Here is a 20,499-nt window from a genome sequence, read left to right on the forward strand (position 1 = left end):
CGACAGGGTAGATAGATGCACTCAGTTCACAAATCTCGGAGGGACCTCCTGGGGGGACCGTCTCACATCACTATTTTGGTAACAACTCTAATGCTACCCCCCGTTGCAGGCGGGAACAGAATGGCGGCTCCAATATCCTCTATGACGGACTCACCCAAGATGACACCGGGAATGCAGCTCTCATTTCCTATGGATCTGGAAAGGGGTAGGCAGGTGGTGCCTGCAGCCATGAGGCAACTACAGCAGCCCAGCGGCTGCCCCCGGGCGCGTCTCGAAGCAATGAGGCGCAGCAGTATTTGCACTCTGCCGTCAACAGCAGCGGATGAAGGGTCTTCGGCCAATGCACTCAGGCCCGCAGCGGGGGCAGCACGGCCCGGTCCCCACGCTGCTCGGCTCCGAACGCCTCCATGCCTCACCTCCCAATTGCTCGCGGAGTCTCTGCTCCAGCAGCCCTTGTGGCCCCAGAACCACCCGGCACGGCGGCAGGCTGGGCCAGGCGGGCCCCGACAGACACCGGGTGTGTTCCACAGCCAGCGGTGCATCCCACAGGTACAGCTCCTCCTTGCCTTTCTCAGGAAACCACAGGCAGGCCACCATCTTGCAAGGCCTCTTGGCAGCTGGTATCTCCTTGCCACCAGTATCTAGGCGGTCCCGCTGCCTTGGCTCAGTAGCTGAGCACTTCAGGCTTAGCTAGTGAGTTATTTTAGGCGTCAATCGTCTCCTCCAAGACAGGATTATGTAAAATGATAATCCCAAGCGGCAGGAGCCTCACTCGAGTGCGGCCATCTTGCTTGCTGACTCTCTACCCCTCCACCCCCCAAACTAGCAAGATGTTATTTATGCATGTTAGCGCTTACCACTGACGTGTAGTAATCCGAATATTACAATTTCGAATCCCAAGTACCTTTCAAGGCAGACAGGCCCTTCTATCCTTCGGAGTAGTATTACATTGGGAAATAGTGACATCTGTTATTTTATAGAAGTTAAAAATGGTAGGATTGTGGCATGAAGCAATATATAAATCATGGTATTAAAATTACACAGAAATTAAGTTTGAAAAACACATAACTTAAGCAAAGCGGGAACATCAACACTGGTTTAGGCACTGCACATACAATGGGATAGTGAAAATAGGTTTTATAAACTCAGACTGGTAGTCTTTCACATGCACATAATAACCAAAACACTAGACTCGCTCCATCACTCTCTCAAGTCTTTAGTGGATAATAGCAAAACTTGACAAATTTCAACACCCCACCCCCTTTTCCTGCAGTAACTCTCCTTTGGAATAAAGCATAACCAGTAGGCAGCAATCTGCATACGTGATAACCAACAAGGCCAAGAGGCAATGGAAATAGCGAATGCTGTACTGTACAAGAAATACCTTATATAATGTAGTATACAATGCACAGATTGGGGATTGCTTCCAGAGCACATACACACTGCATGTGGTGGTAGTCAAACTCATGTCCAGAAATCATGAGGTTTGTTCTACTGCATGTACAAAAATTGGCAGAGGCAAAGACCAGGGGTACAGTGAAACAATTAGATCGAGACATACAAGGACGGGATACATGAAGTACTGTGCAACATCAAGTTGGGTGCAAAATATCCGACAAGGACTAGAGTTTAGTAAACATAGTGGATGGGGCTAGAAGCAGACGGATGTGTCCAGAGTACAGGGAGATGGAATAAGTAATTTGAGTGAGAGTAGTTAAGTCAGAAACTGACCCGATAACAGATATCCCGGATGGATACGAAGAGACAAAAACACCAAATTGTGAAGACCGTGATGTGCACACACACATTAGCTTGTAAAGAGTACGAGATCTTTCTCCTATTCAGTGACCTGTTTATGCTCCAAAAAGAGTAACACAACTACCTTTGGTGACTCTTGATTTATTAGAGATTACAGTTAACCCTCCCAACAAAGTACTTTACAAGGATAATCCATGAGACAGTTAACATTCATGGAAGGTTGCAGAACCTGCACCACCATAATGGAAAACCCTCACCATATCTGCAGCCTAAATACCCTCAGCTTGGAAATAAATTCGCAGTCAAGGACAGCAGTCTTATCCAAGAATCTGAATAACTGTAACAAATTGGGGAAGGCTGTGTTGCACAGAATTCGTGTAGCTGTTGCTTGAGGTGTATTTACTTCCTTCCTCTTGGCCTCCACCCCTACCACATGCCGAATCCGAGCTGGATAATGTCAACATACATTGGGAATTTAACACCTTGTTATTTGAGAAAATAATCTACAGAGGAAACATAGATGTTAAACAAGAATGTGAAGGCTAATCCTTGTAGAACCATGCAGCTTAGAAATGTGTTTTTTCATACTAGAAGTTGACTATTTTTATTGAAACCTCTTCATCAATACAGTGTCAAATATGGAATAGCCTTGTATTCCTCTGAACCTTGGGACATAAATAGCAGTATAGCAACAGTGATTCCTACGCATGATGTTATAAATGACTTTGTCAGCATTCAGGAGATGACAAAAGGTACTCCTGTGGGCAAATCCCAATAAATGCTCGTAACTGACGGAAATTAGAGCAATAAACATATTTATCGCATGATGTAATCCCAAAAATTATATTGTTGAATAAAGATTCAAGTGGCTGCAGTGGATCAGTGCTCAAAGGCCCTCATGCTAAGGGCAAAATATTGATCGCTAACAGACCACCATGTCAAGTCACAAATGTTTGTAGCAGACTGCTCATGTATCATGTGAATGTGCAGGCTTGTGGTTCTTTTGCACCGAGCACCGGTTAAGCTCAGTAACACTTACATGCAGTGCTGAACACAGACCTCATTCAGGAAGCCGTGGCCAGTCACAGCAGCTTTTGGGTACAAATGCCAAAATGTAGGCACCCAGAAGTTGGCCTGGGAAGCGGTCACTAACCTCCTGTCTTAGCAGACTTGGTTCTCAGACTCTTCACAGCAGAGATCAGGGTCACTCAGCATAGTTTCTGGCCTATACAAAGCAGATTCTCTACATGCTTGGCTGTCTATCTCCTCTCTTTCTTCTTTCAGGTTATAGCAGCAGAGTCTTTCCTCAGTCCTTGGGTTATTGTCCTTATCACTCTTCAAGCTGACCTATGGTCTTGGTCCAGCAAGCACAAGTAATCATTACATCTCCTTTGAAAGATGTAGGACAAAGCCTAGAAATGGCAATGGATTTTACAGAAAAAATATCGGGAATCAGTGGAGCAGCAGAATGGGGGTGAGGCAGGGAAAAGGGAAACACTACTCAACCCAATAGACCCCCTACAAACTTAGGGGTTGTGTACTCCCAGATGCGACCCCCAACTTGGTCAACCCACCTCGTATCCAAAAAGTGTCATGCACACCATATGCAATGCGAGATGCCCAATTATGACATATTATACAGATTTCAGATTTGCCATGGAGGCGGGGGTCGGGGGGCTGGTCGTGGGATGGTTACAAAGGCCGGTAACTCACTTATCTAATTAGATATCAAGCACTTGTCAGGAGACTTGTGGAACTGGTCTCCTGCATAAGAAAATAAACCGGGTCAGCCATAATATAATAAAGAGCAGGTTGCCTTAGAGACACAGCACTTTCGACCTTGCATTATAGATTCCCTTTTAAACCATAGCAAGGTTCGGAGGTACAATGTTTTCCTGTAGTTCAAGGTTAAGTTGTGGTTTATCCCAACTGTGGAGAGAGCCATATAGTTTAGTGGAACTCGAGTAGCCTTCCAACAGTGAACAATTGGATGAAAGGAGAGTGTCCGATGGGGAAACTGGGAGGCAGTGAGAGGGGCTTGATGGAAACTGGGTGATTTTGGAAAAGACCTCAAATGCACCTAGATTTCCAAATCTGAATTTACTTTGTGTTATGTAAAAGTGCCACTGCTCCCTCCTTTATACGAAGGATGATTCATTGATCTGGTGGAAGGGTAGTTGTGACGGGGTGCGTGTTTAGGAGCAATCACTGCAGTACATATTTTATCCCTTCTTCCACTTTCCTACAGACAGTACAACAAACTGCGAAACCTGCTAAGGGATCCTCGGCATGACTGCATTCTGTTCGCCAATGAATTTCAGAGGTACTCTTACCTCCCCAGAGAGAAAGGTGAACCTTCAGAAAAATGGCAGACCAGGTAATGTAGGATTTTCTCTAGTTAATTGCTTAGACCTTCAAGTCTCAGTGAGCTAAGCCCAGTACTGCATCTGTTATGTTTTGTCCTTAAACATTAGGCTTTTTTAGTTGGAATAGTGCCCTTAATTTCGAAAAGGCATGTTATCCTTGGATATTGTCTTGACCTGTGTTAATCCCCAAACCACCAATTCAGTCAAGTGGGGCTTCGTGTGCAAAAATGCAAATTGTGTACAAACGTTATCCACAGCCTCTGTATATTATGTGGGCATGTTTCTGCTTTCCAACACTTAACTGTTTTGTGTTTATGGCGAGAATGAGTATTTTCAGCCCTGTTTAGGGAGGAGGTGGGGAAGGATGTGGAGGAAAGAAGAAAATCTAGTTTAATAGGTAAATGAATATTCTATGTTTAGGTGTTAGAGGATAGAGATGAAATGGTATATTGCTCTTTCTATCTTTGCGACTGCTTGCTTGACCATTACTATATTGGGAAGATAGTGTTCTGTTTTGGTTGTTCTCTAAATTCAACCTGCTGCTGTTTTAGGTGCATCTACAATGCATCAGCATGGTACTACCATCACTGTGTGGAGCAGATTCCGATTGTCATGGTAACTGAAGATGAGAAGGCCATCCAGCAGTACGGAAGTGAAACAGGAGGTGTATTTGTCGTTTTGTTCAAAGTAAGACATTAGACTCAAGGAGCAGAAAGTTAACTAGCATCTTGCGTGTGATTGCACCAGATAGAAGTTAAGCATGTGTAAAAAGGATTATGGGAAAAGGGAGTAATCCTCTGTTGAATGTTTATGGATATTCTAGTATTTGACTTGGATGAAAATCTTGGTAGGCATATTTTGATGAGGCTGTGACATGTTGGTCTCATTGAGGAATGCTATGCCTAAAAAAAAAAAAAGCATTTCGCAATCCACTTACACCAGTGCATAGAAATTACAGACAGGTACGGTCTTTTAGGCCCTTTCATTGCTCTCCTCCCTGCATGTTGTAGCTCTGTAGATCCTACTTAAAACCCAATTCCAATGTTGGGGTATTATTACGAGCCATGCAGAGTTTTTTCCTCTGTGTAACTACCAGGTGCAGTAAACAATACATGCAGGAAATGTATCCAAGGTCAATTTGGGCGGGTCTAATCCTCCAAACTCTACAGGGGAATATGTCTGATAATTACTGACATGACGTAGAATTTGATGTAATTCTGCATGTAAGTCTCCGTTTCGAGTTAAACCCTGAATAAGAGGTAAGGCTTGCTTGGAGGCGACTAATAAATATTTAAAAGGAGAGTTATAGGCCTGTCAAAAGTGGCTGTTTTGATGGGTCGAATTTGTAGTTTAAACCTGCATAGCCAGACTACTGGTGGCAGGCCTGAAGTAATGGTTGCATTGTCATTGCAATGGGTGGCAAAATGAGTGCTGCAACCTACTGGTGAGATTTAACTTGTAGGCCCTCTGTACGCTACGGGCACCATACACTAGGGACTTAGAGGTAAGTTAAATATGTCAAATAGGGATATCCCAATTTCATCATGTTGAAAGGGGGAGCACAGGCCCATTACGACAAGTTATCAACCTGCAAAAACAGTCAAGAAAAAAATCTGGGGATTCACCATGCTAAAGATGGTCATTTCCAACTCTGGTTATCTAGGATGGTGCTTTTCTATTTCAAATTTCAATTGATGGGTCCAACCGAATATATATATATATATATATCTCCTAGTGTTTGGTACTCACTGTGCAGATACCCAAAACAACTCATTTTTTTTATTATCACCATGAATGAAGGACCACATGCACTGAGGTTTTTGCCTTACCGATTGAAGCAACAAGGCTTCCAAGACCCCCCTCTCCCACCCCAACCGATTGGACACTCTGATGAAAGAGTTCCCCATGAAGTATGTCAAAGGGATGGATCCATTATCCTATAACTCAAACATTAAAGCACAGGCGCTTTTAGAGTGTATCATATTCAGTTTGTTAGTTTAAGGCCTCTGCAGGAATAACGGCCTCATACCAAGACTGAATAAACTGTGTTTTTTTTGTCATTACCGCCAGAGTTATTTGGAGAATTTCCTACCAGATTTGGTGTCTGCTCAAGAACTTTACGATTCCATCAGACAGGCAAAGCAAGAGCGAGGATGCGAGACCCAGGACAACCATGGGAAAGAATATTCCGAGCATCTTCCCTTGCAGGTGCTGGAGGCTGGCATCAAATCTGGGAGATATATACAGGTGAGTGATCACAAATCAACAGAGGGTAGAAAAATCTGACTAAGCATGCATGAACTCCCTCAGGTGCTGATATTAGAAAAGGACAAAAGCAATAATGGGCCAAGTTCAATAGAAAAAAGTGTGATGTCTGCAACAGTTCAGAATCTTGTGCCAAACAATTTCAACCCAGCTGTGCATTCTAAGGGGGAGTAGATGATCTCCGCACACCAGCTTGGAAATAAACTACACAATTCACATCAAATATACAGGAGTGGAAAATGTGAATCACCAGTTAAAAAAAGAGAGAGGCTAATTATTTCAGAGAAGTCACGTTTTTCATAAATGAAATGTTCGAGGCATATGAGCTGCAGGTCACACACTTAGGATAGTAGATCGCCATCTGGTGTTGGGCTTGGATGCTTGCAGGTTGTTGTTGTCTTCGGAAGAAGTCTTTGGTCACGAGATAGGTGACTCCTCCCTTGGACCACAGTGCGCATGGGTATCCACTCCATCCTCAGATTGTTTTTTTCCGCCATTGGGTTCGGATGTAACTTTTCCAACTCCGGTTGAAAATCTCAAATACAAGCTTTTCGAAGCGAAAAAACTTCTACAACTACATCGAAGCACCTTCACTCGACATCGAATTCATCGGCTCGATTCCGTACGTCGACGCGGGCTGCTGGGCCTATCCATGCCGTGAGGCCTACGGCTCATGGAAAGGACGCCGTTTAAAAAATGCCCCCAGTGTGGAGCAAAATTTCCGCACAGTGACCATCACAAAGTCTGCAACATGTGCCTATCACCGGAACACGACGAAGCCAGCTGTCCAGCCTGCGCAGCATTTCGATCCAAAAAGACCATTCGGGATCGAAGAGCTCGACGCCATATCATGGCACAGAGACCAGCTCCGGACCAGTAAACATCTTCGATGAGGGTCCTGATGTCCCGGAAGAGGATTCCAAGGAACTTCAAATCATCTCAGAAGCAGACGACTCAGACGACCCCATTACTCCACTTCGCCAGCTGGCCTCAGTCGAGACCGAAAACCCCCTTCAGAAGCCCCGCCTCCGGGCTTGGCTCCGAAGAAGCATAAGCCTTCCGGTGGCTCGGGCCCGAGTAAGCTGCATTTAATTGTACCCCCGGCACGAAGACAAAAGACCCCTCTGCACCGAAATCGGATCCAACACCATCGGCACCGAAAACATCGAGGCCCATAGATAAACCGGCACCGAAAGTTCCCAAGCTGAAAGACTCAACTTCGGCACCGAAACCTTCATCGGCACCGTAACCTTCATCGGCACCGAAACCACCGGCTAAGGACTATAATACACCTCCTAAAGCCAAAGACTCTACCGATCAAGCAAAACCTCGATCGGAACCGGAAAAATCGGCGCCAAAATCTGTTGCTGAAGAACAAGAACTTTTCCATCCAGATCCAACACAAAAAAGGATCTACATTAATCCAAAGACTGGACATGTCACTGCAGTGCCATGTAAGAAACGGAAACTGGACACAACACCTGCCCCAGTTCCTATAAAAAAGAAGGACTCTGCAACATCACCTATTCCTCCTTCCTCTCCCATACGACCTTCTACCCCACCCCCTCTGCCTACACCACCCTTACCTCTACCATCTCCATCTCATACACCACCTCCACAGGATGATGATGATGACCTAGGGGGAGGGGGTGATCCTTGTAATACTAATGATCCGTTCACGAATCCAGATACCGTACCATTGGATGATTGGGCATACCCTCTACCAGATATACCTGACCCTACACCATATCCCTCCAAACCATCACCTCCAGATGACCACCTGGGGTTTGGACAACTAGTAAACAGAGCAGCACTTTACCATGGCGTCACCATGCACTCTGATGCACCCGAGGAAGACTTCCTCTTAGACACTTTTGAACAGTCTCAGAAGTCGGTACAAATTTTACCTATGCTTAAAGGAATGATAAAACACGCCACAGAAGTATTTAAAGACCCCGTCCGTGCCAGGGTGCTTAACCCAAGAATTGAGAAAAAATACAGACCTGCCCCAGAAGATCCCTGTTACATCAAAGGGCAGCTCCCTCTGGATTCTTTGGTAGTTTCCAACGCAAGGAAACGCGCCAACTCCCAAACCACGGGAGATACGCCACCCTCAGACAAAGAATCCAAACTATTAGAAGCCTCGGGCAAACGGGTAGCAGCACAAGCTGCTAATCATTGGCGTATTGCCAACACCCAAGCCCTATTAGCACGCTACGATAGGGCTCACTACAATCAGTTGGAGAATCTGGTAAAACACCTGCCAGACCAATACAAGACCCAGGCAAATGACCTTATACAAGAGGGAAAACTTATCTCAAATGTGTCAATTAAATGTGCTCTTGACGCCGCAGACACCGCCTCTCGAGCACTAAACACAAGTGTACTCCTTAGACGCCATGCCTGGCTACGAATTTCAGGTTTTAAGCCAGAAGTACAAACTACTATACTTAGCCAACCTTTTAACCAAGAACAGCTGTTTGGGCCAGCAGTTGACACTGCACTCGAAAAAATGAAAAAAGATACCAAGACTGCTAAGTCTATGGGAGCATTGCAGTCTCCACAACCACGTGGCTCCTTTCGACGCTCCTTCAACAGAGGAGCCTCTAAAAATATCGGCGCAGACACCTCCTCTACGTTCAAAACCTCTACACAAACATCTCCTAGTAAAGGATATTTTAGAGGAGGATATAGAGGAAACAACAGCAAGGGACGAGGTTGAGGCAATACCAACACTCGTACCTCCCCCGCCACAAAACTGACTTTCCTCCACTCCCCCCAGACCATTCCACTCCAGTCGGGGGAAGACTCAAACAGTTCCTACCTGTCTGTAATTCCATCACAACAGACAAGTGGGTAAGACAAATTATCCAGTATGGTTACTGCCTGGAACTCACCACTACCCCTCCACACATACCACCCAAGCAGCGTTACATGTCACCAGACCATCTTACGCTCCTCAAACAAGAAGTTATCTCATTACTTCAAAAACACGCAATAGAACCAGTTCCCTTACAACATCAGGGTACAGGGGTATACTCACTGTACTTCCTAATCCCCCAAAAAGACAAGACTCTTAGACCAATACTCGACCTCAGACTCCTAAATCTGTACATAAACTCAGATCACTTCCATATGATCACTCTTCAACAAGTGCTCCCACTACTACAACAAGGCGATTTCCTTGCCACACTAGATCTCAAGGACGCTTATTTCCACATTCCCATACATCCTGCTCACAGGAAGTACCTAAGGTTTGTGGTGGACGGACAACACTATCAGTTTACAGTCCTTCCATTCGGGGTAACAACTGCGCCCAGAGTATTCACCAAATGTCTAGCAGTAGTAGCAGCACATCTCAGAAGACAACAAATTCATGTCTTCCCGTATCTAGACGACTGGCTAATAAAAGCCAACTCATTCAACAAATGCGTTCTACACACTCACCGAACTATTCAAATCTTACACAACTTGGGGTTCACAATAAATTACCCCAAATCTCATCTCCAACCCTCCCACATACATCAATATCTGGGAGCCACCATAAATACCTCCAAAGCCCTAGCATATCCCAGCCCAACCAGGATAGCCAATATACAAGCTCTGATCGTAACATTTCAAACCCATCACTCTCTTCCAGCAAGAGTGTTCATGCAACTGATAGGCATGATGGCGTCATGCATCTTCATTGTGCCTTATGCAAGACTTCAAATGCGTCCCTTGCAAGAGTGTCTAGCACGTCAGTGGAATCAGGCTCACGGACAACTAACAGATCTGGTGTTGGTGGACAGCCGCTCACATCGCTCTCTGAAATGGTGGAACACAATAAACCTGTCCAAAGGGCGGTCGTTCCTCGAGCCTCTTCCACAAATAGTGCTAACAACGGACGCATCACTCACGGGATGGGGAGACCATCTCCTAGGACACACCACTCAGGGTAAATGGACCACTCACCAAAAAGTGCTCCATATCAATTACCTGGAACTACTGGCAGTATTCCTAGCACTGAAATCATTCCAAATACATCTCCAAAACAAAACTGTCCTCATCTGGACGGACAACATGACAGCCATGTATTATATACAGAAACAAGGAGGCACACATTCTCTCCAGCTGTCCCAGCTAGCACAGAACATTTGGAGATGGGCCATTCCCTGAACATATACCTGCTTGCAGAACACCTTCCAGGGGTTCACAATCAGATTGCCGACCTGTTAAGTCGACAGACTCAACAAATCCACGAATGAGAATTACATCCACAAGTCCTACTACCCTTTTTCCAAAAATGGGGCCAACCAGACAAAGATCTGTTCGCCACACGAAAACGCAAAATGCCCAACCTTCGCCGCCAGGTTTCCCCACCCACAGTCCAAGGGCAATGCGATATGGATGAACCGGTCAGGCAGATTTGCGTATGCTTTTCCGCCTCTCCCACTCATTCCATTCGTGGTACGCAAGCTCAGGCAACAGTCTCTCAAACTGATCCTAGTAGACCCCACATGGGCACACCAGCCCTGGTTCACAATACTGCTGGAACTCTCCGTACTTCCACACCAAAAACTGCATCTCTCCCCCCGTCCTTACTAACCCAGAACCATGGAGAGATAAGACACCCAGATCCAGGTCAACTGAACCTAGCGATCTGGCTCCTGAAGTCCTAGAGTTCGGTTACCTCAACCTACCACCAGACTGTATGAATATTATAAAGGAGGCCAGAAGACCTACCACTAGAGCCTGCTATGCTGCAAAATGGAAAAGATTTGCCATTTACTGCAATAACAATAATATACGCCCACTAGATGCATCCATACAGAACATCATTTGCTACTTACTACACTTGCAAAGATGTAATTTAGCGTACTCATCCATACGTCTCCACCTAGCAGCATTTGCAGCCTACTTGCAAAATCGTCAACACTTGTCACTATTTAGAGTACCTGCGATCCAAGCCTTCATGGAAGGCCTTAAGAGGATTATTCCTCCCAGATTACCACCCTCTCAAGTGTGGAATCTAAACATTGTTCTTACAAGGTTCATGGGACCCCCTTTTGAACCGCTGCATAAATGCGACCTACAGTTCCTCACATGGTAAGTGGCTTTTCTTATTGCTATCACATCCCTTAGACGGGTAAATGAGATCCAGGCTTTAACCATACAAGAACCATTCCTACAATTACACCGCAACAAAGTGGTTCTTAGAACAAATCCGAAATTCCTGCCAAAAGTCATATCTCCGTTCCATCTTAACCAATCAGTAGAGCTACCAGTGTTCTTTCCAAATCCGGACTCGGTAGCTGAAAGAGCTCTTCATACCTTAGACGTTAAAAGAGCCCTACTTTACTACATTAACAGAACCAAAGCTTTCCGCAAAACCAAACAATTGTTTGTTGCTTTCTCTCCACCACATAAAGGCAACCCCATTTCCAAATCCGGGATAGCCAAGTGGATAGTTAAATGTATCCAAATATGCTACGACAAGGCTAAACGCACACTAACAGTTCCCCCTTGAGTGCATTCTACACGCAAAATAGGGGCTTCCATGGCATTCTTAGGAAACATTCCCTTAGAAGATATTTGTAAGGCAGCCACATGGTCTACAACACACACCTTCACTAAACATTACTGTGTTGACGTGCAGGCAAAACAACAAGCTTCTGTAGGTCAGGCTGTCCTTAAAACTTTATTCCAAACTGCTGAAACTGATACAGGTGACCACCGCTAGGGGAGACACTGCTATATAGTCTATCCTAAGTGTGTGATCTGCAGCTCATATGCCTCAAACGGAATATGCTACTTACCAGTATGCATCTGTTCTTGGCATGTAGAGCTGCAGAGCCACACACGCCCACCCTCCTCCCCAGGACCTGTATCTGTTCCCGCATAGTCTTACTTAGACATTACACATGGACATCTCTCTCTCTTTTTACAAACTCCATCATTTCCCATCATGGCGAAAAACAATCTGAGGATGGAGTGGATGCCCATGCGCACTGTGGTCCAAGGGAGGAGTCCCCTATCTCGTGACCAAAGACTTCTTCCGAAGACGAAAACAACCTGCAAGCATCCGAGCCCAACACCAGATGGCGATCTACTATCCTAAGTGTGTGGCTCTGCAGCTCTACATGCCAAGAACAGATGCATACTGGTAAGCAGCATATTCCTCACTGCACTTATTGCAACCTATGAGAACAAGCTCAAGAATTAAGGATACACTCTTGGTCAGACTAGCTGACTGAAAGAAGCATCAGATCTGGCGCAAAAGTTCAAGGTAGAGGAATCCAAAGAGAGTGGAAAGTTCTTCACATGCCTATCCTACATGTTTATAAGATGGGTTTGTGCATCCGGAAAGCCATGGTTGCTGCTTAGTCCTTGTAGAATGGGCTGTTTGGAGCAGGTACTATAGAATGGCTGAATGTTTTCCACTTCACTCAGATTGTCTTACCCAAGTAAGCCATCAGAACCTTTCCATCTGTTCCAAAGGAATCGATCCAACGGGCCCATTCCTCTAAATTACATGGGTCTAAATATCTTCTGCTGTGTACTCTGCATAACGTAAAGAATATGTAGCTATTGACAATGCAGACTGGTTGTATATATTTTTAGGAAACATAGACGATGCAAGCAAAACATTTCCACAGATTCCACGTGACTTTTGGCACTTGTCTAGTGGAATGTCCACTACCTTGGTGTTAAAGGTGTTGCCGCTTGGCGTGCTTTCTACAGAGACCTCAAAGACTTCCTCCTTTAGAAGTGAAATGCCCACTTATCTTCACAGCTTTCCATGGTTGAGGTCTCCTGTACAAAGTGTATTACAAACACTTCAGCAATCTATTGTATAATGTTTGTTATGGCTTCTGTAATTGTCTTATAATGTGCGTACACACTTCTCTCTTGTCCACTTGTTTCTTTTCTGTTAATGTCAATTTCTAAGTTCCTTTATGCCATTTGATGCTCAACAAGACATTTGCACTTTTTAGGTCGAGCCTAGCGTTGCAGTGCGCAGGTGCTGCTCGCTCTGCGAGGCATGCTGTAGTAGGGTATGATGTGGAAGTGCTGTGGAAGACTCGCCCACTCTCGGCGCATATTTTTCATTGGCTTGTGGCATTGTCTTTGGTAAATGCTGACTTCCGATTCAAGATGAGGCTTCTTGGTCCCTCCTTTTACCGCCCTGTCTCCTTTTGTGAGTGCCCATAATGACTGGACCTTTTACATGCGGTGTTACACGGTCGGCGTTATGTAGTCGGTGAGCACTATGTTCTTTCAGGCGCACTCTACTCAGCAGTTGCAGCTCTTCCCCCATTGGTGGCTGGCTGCGGTGCATGTCGCTTGTTGGCCGGAGGTGCGCTCGCTGTTCCGGCTGCACACGCTGCGAAGAGGAGAGGCGCTCTTACTTTAAATCAAGACCCGCTCCGTGGAGAAGACCCTGGTACTGCTTATAATCCCTCTGAGGCCGATAACATGAATACTATTTAGTGGCTTATTAGTTCCACCTGTTGCATGTATCACTATCAATTGACAAATCGGTGGCATCTATACTCTGTACATAAATAACATGTTCATTATATGTCATGCTTCTAAGAGCACCACAAACACATGCACGTGAGGATAAGAGCGCACGTAGTGGCAGCCTTTCACATACCTGACCTCCTTCTTGCGTGGCTCACACCGTATCCAGTGTGACCCACATAACATGGGTAAAAGCAGTTCTTCCTCAGGTGGTGGTAGCGCGTGCCCGTGTTGCTTGCAAGGTGCATAGAGACTATAAAGTGCAACAGTACTGTCACAAAAAGCTGCCCTGTGGCCCATGGTTAAAAGGAGGAGCCCAGAACGGGCAAACAAAAAGCAAGAAGAAATCTAATAGAGCTGTTTGGGGCCTTTTCTTCTCGTGATGCAGAGAGGAAGGTGCAAAGTAAATAAGCAGCGCAGCTGTGAATGCAGGACTCAGCAGCAGCTACTGCCGGCCCGGCTGCATGCTGTATGTAGTTTTAGAGCTGGGATTTAGGGTGGTCCATCCACTCTTTAAGGATCTCTGGTTTCGTCCCACCCCTTCCAGGTAAACCCTGAGCCCAGGGAAGTCCAGGCCAGCTTTCCAACCCAGCCTCCTTTGCCTTCCCCACATGGGACACGTAACCTCCGTTCCTCACCCCCCGCTACCGCTCCTCAGATGTGGTGCGTGACCTCACATTCCTCCGAGCGCACACTGGAGGGAACTGAGTGCATTCCTGGCCCGTGCCTCCGGGCACTGTTTGGGAGTTGGGCTCTGGCCAAGCTGGATTTCTGTAATTGGCAGGGCTCGCCGGAGAATGAGAACAGAGAAGTCTTTAAATCAACACCACATTTCGGAATGGTCCAGCTGGGAGAGTGGGATAACTTTCATGCGATATGCGTGACATATGTCATGAGCCGCTCAAAGCGCGCACGCCGAGAAGCTGCAAGACATCCTCTAGAATAGATAACATTCACCCATGCAGACAATTCTAGCAGTCACAGTGCTCTGTTTGCAGGGGGTGCTAAAAGGCACCACCTGCTAATAAAAGACGCCGACGCTCCACTTTCATATCAGTATAGCAGGCCCACCTGTCCAGTTCAAGGTCTGCAGCCGGGGCCAGTCCCTCCCCTGGCAGCAACAGTGGTGGAAATGGAAAACAATAGTCCGGGAACACACATAATAGCAGTCAAGGTGTGGCGGCGGAAAAAAGGTGGAGCCACAAGGAGCGGGTCCATGAAAGCGAGTCTGACAGTCAACGCATACATTTATTAAAAAAATACCCTGCCTCAAAAATTTGGCAACAAGAACACTGTGCAAGTACATTTTTATTGTTTGGCTCACTTAATTAGTGACAAAGTGGCGCATTTTAGAATAACTTATGGTGTTAGCATACCTGATGCCAAGATCTTTGAGTGGGCAACACGTTTCAGGGGATAATAATAATATTGGTAAGGTAACTCTGATGGTTAATGCGCTTGGTGGAGAGATCTGTGATTTTCTCAAGACATAGATTTGACTCATATGTAGCACAGTGGGCTAAAGGCCCCACTGACTGGTGTTTGAATGATAAAATGCAGCAATAATCAGGGTTCAGTTGACCCCTGAGGCCGCTGGGCACTGGTGCAGTTACACTCGGAACCAGGCTCTAAGTGTTTCCGTAACTGTGGTGTTTCCATACTGCTGTGACTTGAAATGTCCTCCAAGTGGATTTATGTCAGAATATTGATTACATTCTCTGTAGATTTTCTATTATTAAAACGGACAAGTTGGTACCTTTGTTGTAAGAACATTTACTGGTTTCAGAGGAATTGGCCAATTGCTGCCCATTTCAAAACTCTCCTTTCCATCTTACGTGCCCGAGAATTTGCTTTTTGTAATAATTAATGAATGGCTTAGTTCACCCATTTCAAGTGGTTGAGGATTTGAGATCATATTGGGACTGTGGCTCTGGTCATTCTCAACTATTTGGATGCTTCCAACACTTTTCATCATCAGATTCTGTTAGGATGCCTCTCCGATCTACGTGCTCATGGTCAGGTAATGGAATGGATCAAAGATTTCTTAAAGGGTTTCAACAGGTGCTTTTTCCAATGTTTGTGTCCTCTGTTGCGCCATTCACAACATTCCTTTGAGACCACTAAAAGGTGTTCCAAACGGGTGCAACTTTTATATGAACTCGCCATAGCAACCAGGCAGCTGCTTCAAGTGCTCATATACCCAATGTAATCGCTTCACAGTCCTCTCCACCCATTCAGTTGGAGTATTCAATATAACTTCTAATCTATGCATGGTATGTTTCCGTTTCTAGTCCGTGTACAGGAGATTATCGGCAAACAGATGCCAAACCCAGTCCTAACCAAGGGTAGGCATTTCACAGGGCATTGTTCAGTTCTGTTGTGCCCACCATGGCCATAGTAGCCCTACAGCATCTTAATCTGTGACATTCTATGGGCTACATACGTAATCAGTCCCACAAAGGTTAACGTAGCCAGTGAGAGTCATCAACACTGCGGATGAGGTACAATCCAATGTACTGGTGAGGGCCGGTTGACGTGAAGTTTCTTTGGGTCTCTGAAGGCGTTTAGGATCGGTTCCCATGCTTTAGCATTTGAGTAGTCACCTTGTCCCACTTAGCATCAGGGTCCAGTACCAAACCTTCATATTCCGCCCATATTTCTACATCACCGTTCCATTCAGACATCCTGACTCCCATCTGCGACTACCATGTCATTAAAACCTGTCTTTTAGCTAGGGCCAATGTCCCATCAATGAATCTACTTGTTACCTTTTCCCCCTTGGAGCATGGGTTCATCCCCAATAAACATGTTTCGGTGTGGTTGTTATACCCCTTTCAGTTAGAACATTCACCAGCCGCCCTGTGTTTTTACAAAATTGCACTTTACTGCTCTCTTTATACTCCTCTCACTAACTCACCTTTCCCCTACCTTTCACTCTCTCTCTCTGCATCTACTTCTTTTTATCTCACCTCTCTTTTAACATTGCCCCTATCTCACCATTAGCTATATCCCACCCTTCTCGCGTCCTCTATATTTCCTTCTCCCTACCTTTCTCTAAAGCCTTTCCCAACTCTATACATTTCTTTCTCTATATTTTTCTTCCTGTTACCACCAACCTGGTACCTTTCTTTCTGGTTACTTCCACTTTCTCTTTTTCCATTACATCTCACTCCACCTCAAGTATCTATCTATCTCATCTTCATCAGTTCATCTCCCTCTACTTCACCTCTCTTATTTAGATGTTCTCCTCATCTTTCTATTATTAGGTTGAGCCTGGGCTGCTCATGCGATGCTCTGCGAGGCATGCTGTATTCGAGTATGGACTTGAAGCTCCGCCCACTCTCTGCCCATATTTTTCATTGGTGCTGTCATTGTACTTTGGAAATGCTGACTTATGGTTCATTAATAGGCTTGTTAGTCCCGCCTTAGTACCGCCTTGTCTTCATTTGTAACCTCCCATGAGGACTGGCCCTTTTACTTCTGTTGTTACAAGGCATGTCTTAAGCACTATTTTCTTTTTATGGGTGTCTCCTACTGCACGCACAACGTGCTTTCCTGCAACATTGCGCTTTCACTTTCCAAGCTGCCCGGTACAATGGCAGCCGCTACTTTGAACTGAAATAGTTCTCAAATTTACAGGAGTTTGAGCTGTTGGCATTGTAAGTGACAATGCCTTTTATTTTTATGTTAATTATCAAAACAGATAAATGCAAAGCATTGTCATTTACAATGCCAATAGCTTAAACTCTCGCAAATGCGAGACCTATTATATTGCAAATGCTTGTTTGTGTTCCTGATATGTGGTAGACCAGGGTTAATAGGCCATATAGATTCTTATTGTGCAATCAAGTGTGGCTGACACAAACCTCAATATCTTTTACTTACAGAGTTCTTTATGCTGAATAACCGTAAAACAAAGGACAGCAGACAAAAGAATTGGTTAAAATGTGGCCTTTCTATTCAACTTCATTGGAGAGAAAGGCACTGTGTAGGAATAACAAACTGTGGAGCTGAACAAAAGGAAAGGGAAAATGTAGTACGGAACAAAAACTAAGTGATAACTGAAATTGAAACACTCTCACAAAGAGTATGTCTTGGTTCTAGTTTCCTGTTCCAATAAAGAAAGAAGTCCGTGCAGAACTCTTCATTGTCAATTGACATGAAAGTTTCATTTCAGCATGTTCACACAGAAAAATAACAATAATAATTATTGACGCTGTTGTAGACTCGCATGCATACCCCCTGGTCAGGCTGGGATGCCTTGCTTACCTTAGAAACAGTAAGCAGTGCTAACATGCATTGTTTTTAAAACAACTGTGTGAGTTTAGTAGGCGATTAACCTTACTGTAATTTCGAAATTGCGGCTATTTCAGAATTTAAACCGAAATCAGGCACACAGGAAAGTTAATCGAAGTCTAGCTCATGTTTAATTCAAAAATAGCCTGCAGGCACCAAAAGTATGCTATGGTTCAAAATGCAGTTGAATGGAGAGGAGAACACATGACAGAACTGACACTACAAATAGACACTAATGAACTGGTGATGCTTCCTTAAGGAAGAATGGAAAAAAGACCTTGAAGGAGTTACAGTAAGCTGGAGCAAAAACTCTCATTTCACAAAATCTGCAGCTCTCGCTTCATTGTGCCTACTTCTGAATGCTTACTTACGAGACCAGTTAGGCTTAATCTGCATAGTACAACACGGGAGGACAAAAAGGCAGTGCATTTAAGATACTTGTAAATGGGCAGTAAAGCTAAAGCTAAAGCTTAGGTGTGCTTAAAGCAGGTGTAAAAACAGGTTTGTAATTGTTAATACTAATAGAAGGGTATATGAAAATTTTAAGTCATCAGAATGTATACCCTGATTCACCCCCCCAGGGGTCAAAATAGCTCGGATTTCCACTGTTTATCATGCAAAATCCCTATCCAGAACTTTGCACTCCACATTTAATTCTACACACCTTTTAGCCGATTTTATCAATATATTTCGACTTACCCACATGTTCAGCTTCTCTGTATTGCTTCTGGTATTGTCATAGATTTACTACCCATCTGCACCTCCAAGGACTTGTCTGTGGAACCTGTGCCTTGGCGTTTGTCCCAATACTTGGCTGTTTTCGTTCTTTCTTTTGAGCACTATTGCAGGAACTACTGTCTAAATAATCAAGCTCTTTTGACCCTGTGCTTCTTGTGATTTGGGATGATGAATTGTATACCAAATTAATCTATATCCTCACCCATACCCTGTGCCTAGGGATCACACTATTTGCCATCCTTCTTAACTAAAACACTAAAACAAAGTCTTCATATGCAATAAACAGATTTTTTAAAAAACAAGGTCTTCTTAAAGCTGCCATCTCTTTAGAGGATGATATAGTCTGAGCACATGCCCATCTGCTTCTTAAAACATAAATAAAAGAAAATAGCATTGATAAAATGTGGAATGTTCAAGTGTGTGAAACATATCTTAAATTCCTCTGTTTAAAGTAATTTCTTTAGAGGTTATTCCCTTCATTCCCTTGGAATCCTAATTACTCTAAAATAAACTTGCTACATTGCAACCCAAAGTGATCTAATTGATGACTGTCATTCTGACACGTTCTTCCTCATGAACTAGTGGCTTTCCAGCCTGAAAGTTCCTTTTTTATAACCACCTCTGTTTACAATTTTCTTCTCAAAGTCTAAGATTGCCCACATCTAAAACCACTTCCAGCCCAGCATTTTTCAGGGGATAATAACAACTGCATGGTAACTTTGGTGGTTAACCCACTTAACGGAGGGATCTGTGTTTTATATAGTCACAGTTTTGACTCATGCTAAAGTAGCATAGAAGGGAAATGTTCCCACTGCAAAACATAACGTGTAACATGCAGACCACATGTTTGTATTTTGTGTGGATAGCTCAGTGGGTTACTTCTTTTGTCACAGATTATTTTGTTATTTGCAGTTACAAGCCTTCTAATAAGCACATTGGTCAATGAAGAGGCATCAAAGCGCTGCATGCAAATTGCAAGGCATAGGACCTTATTGCTTTGCTCCTCAATCTTTCATTATTGTAAGATTGCTAGAAAGGGTTCCCCAATCACTGTGTTATTTTTCAAATCCTTTCTAAGTGTATGGGGCTGATTTACTAACACTTTGTGCCTCGTTTGCATCACAAAAGCGACACAAACCTGGTCCAAAGTCATGTATTAGGGTTTGCCTTCCAATGCAAATCCTAAGTTGTGTTGGAAAGTGGTCCTAAAGTAACACAAAGTAGCACTATGTGACCTTTTGCGTCAAAGAGGCATTCCGTGGGTGGTTCATGGACATTCCCATGAACGCACAAATGGATTTTGGAGTAAATTCCTATCTTCTGACTTTAGTAGAAAGGCATTTGCATCAGAAAATTATGCCTCCTTGAAGCAAGAGTAAAGTTAGAAAAAATATGTATTTTCTCCAAACCTTTCCAATTTTCTATGTGTGCTGTACAGTACAGCACACTTGTAAGGTGGTAAAGTATTAAACGTTGTCAAAGCATAGAATTTATGCTAAAATGGTGCCCTTCCAGTATAAAACCGATGCTTGACTTCAAGCAAACACTGTTGGACTGTGGTACAAAGACA

The 20,499-nt window shown here is 44.4% G+C and overlaps 1 protein-coding gene across 2 annotated transcripts in view; it reads left to right on the forward strand.

Moving 5' to 3' along the window:
• Positions 1-20,499, forward strand: part of DIS3L (DIS3 like exosome 3'-5' exoribonuclease) — a 310,197-nt gene that overhangs the window by 72,025 nt on the left and 217,673 nt on the right. For both annotated transcript variants that reach the window (XM_085644627.1, XM_085644628.1), the window contains exons 3-5: positions 4,007-4,135; positions 4,676-4,811; positions 6,195-6,371. In XM_085644627.1, the coding sequence (XP_085500753.1) occupies positions 4,007-4,135; positions 4,676-4,811; positions 6,195-6,371 (442 nt within the window). The remainder of the gene's footprint in view (positions 1-4,006; positions 4,136-4,675; positions 4,812-6,194; positions 6,372-20,499) is intronic.

The sequence above is a fragment of the Triturus cristatus genome, chromosome 3_1 (assembly GCF_964204655.1).
Source record: "Triturus cristatus chromosome 3_1, aTriCri1.1, whole genome shotgun sequence".
In the NCBI taxonomy this organism is placed as follows: Eukaryota; Metazoa; Chordata; class Amphibia; order Caudata; family Salamandridae; genus Triturus; species Triturus cristatus.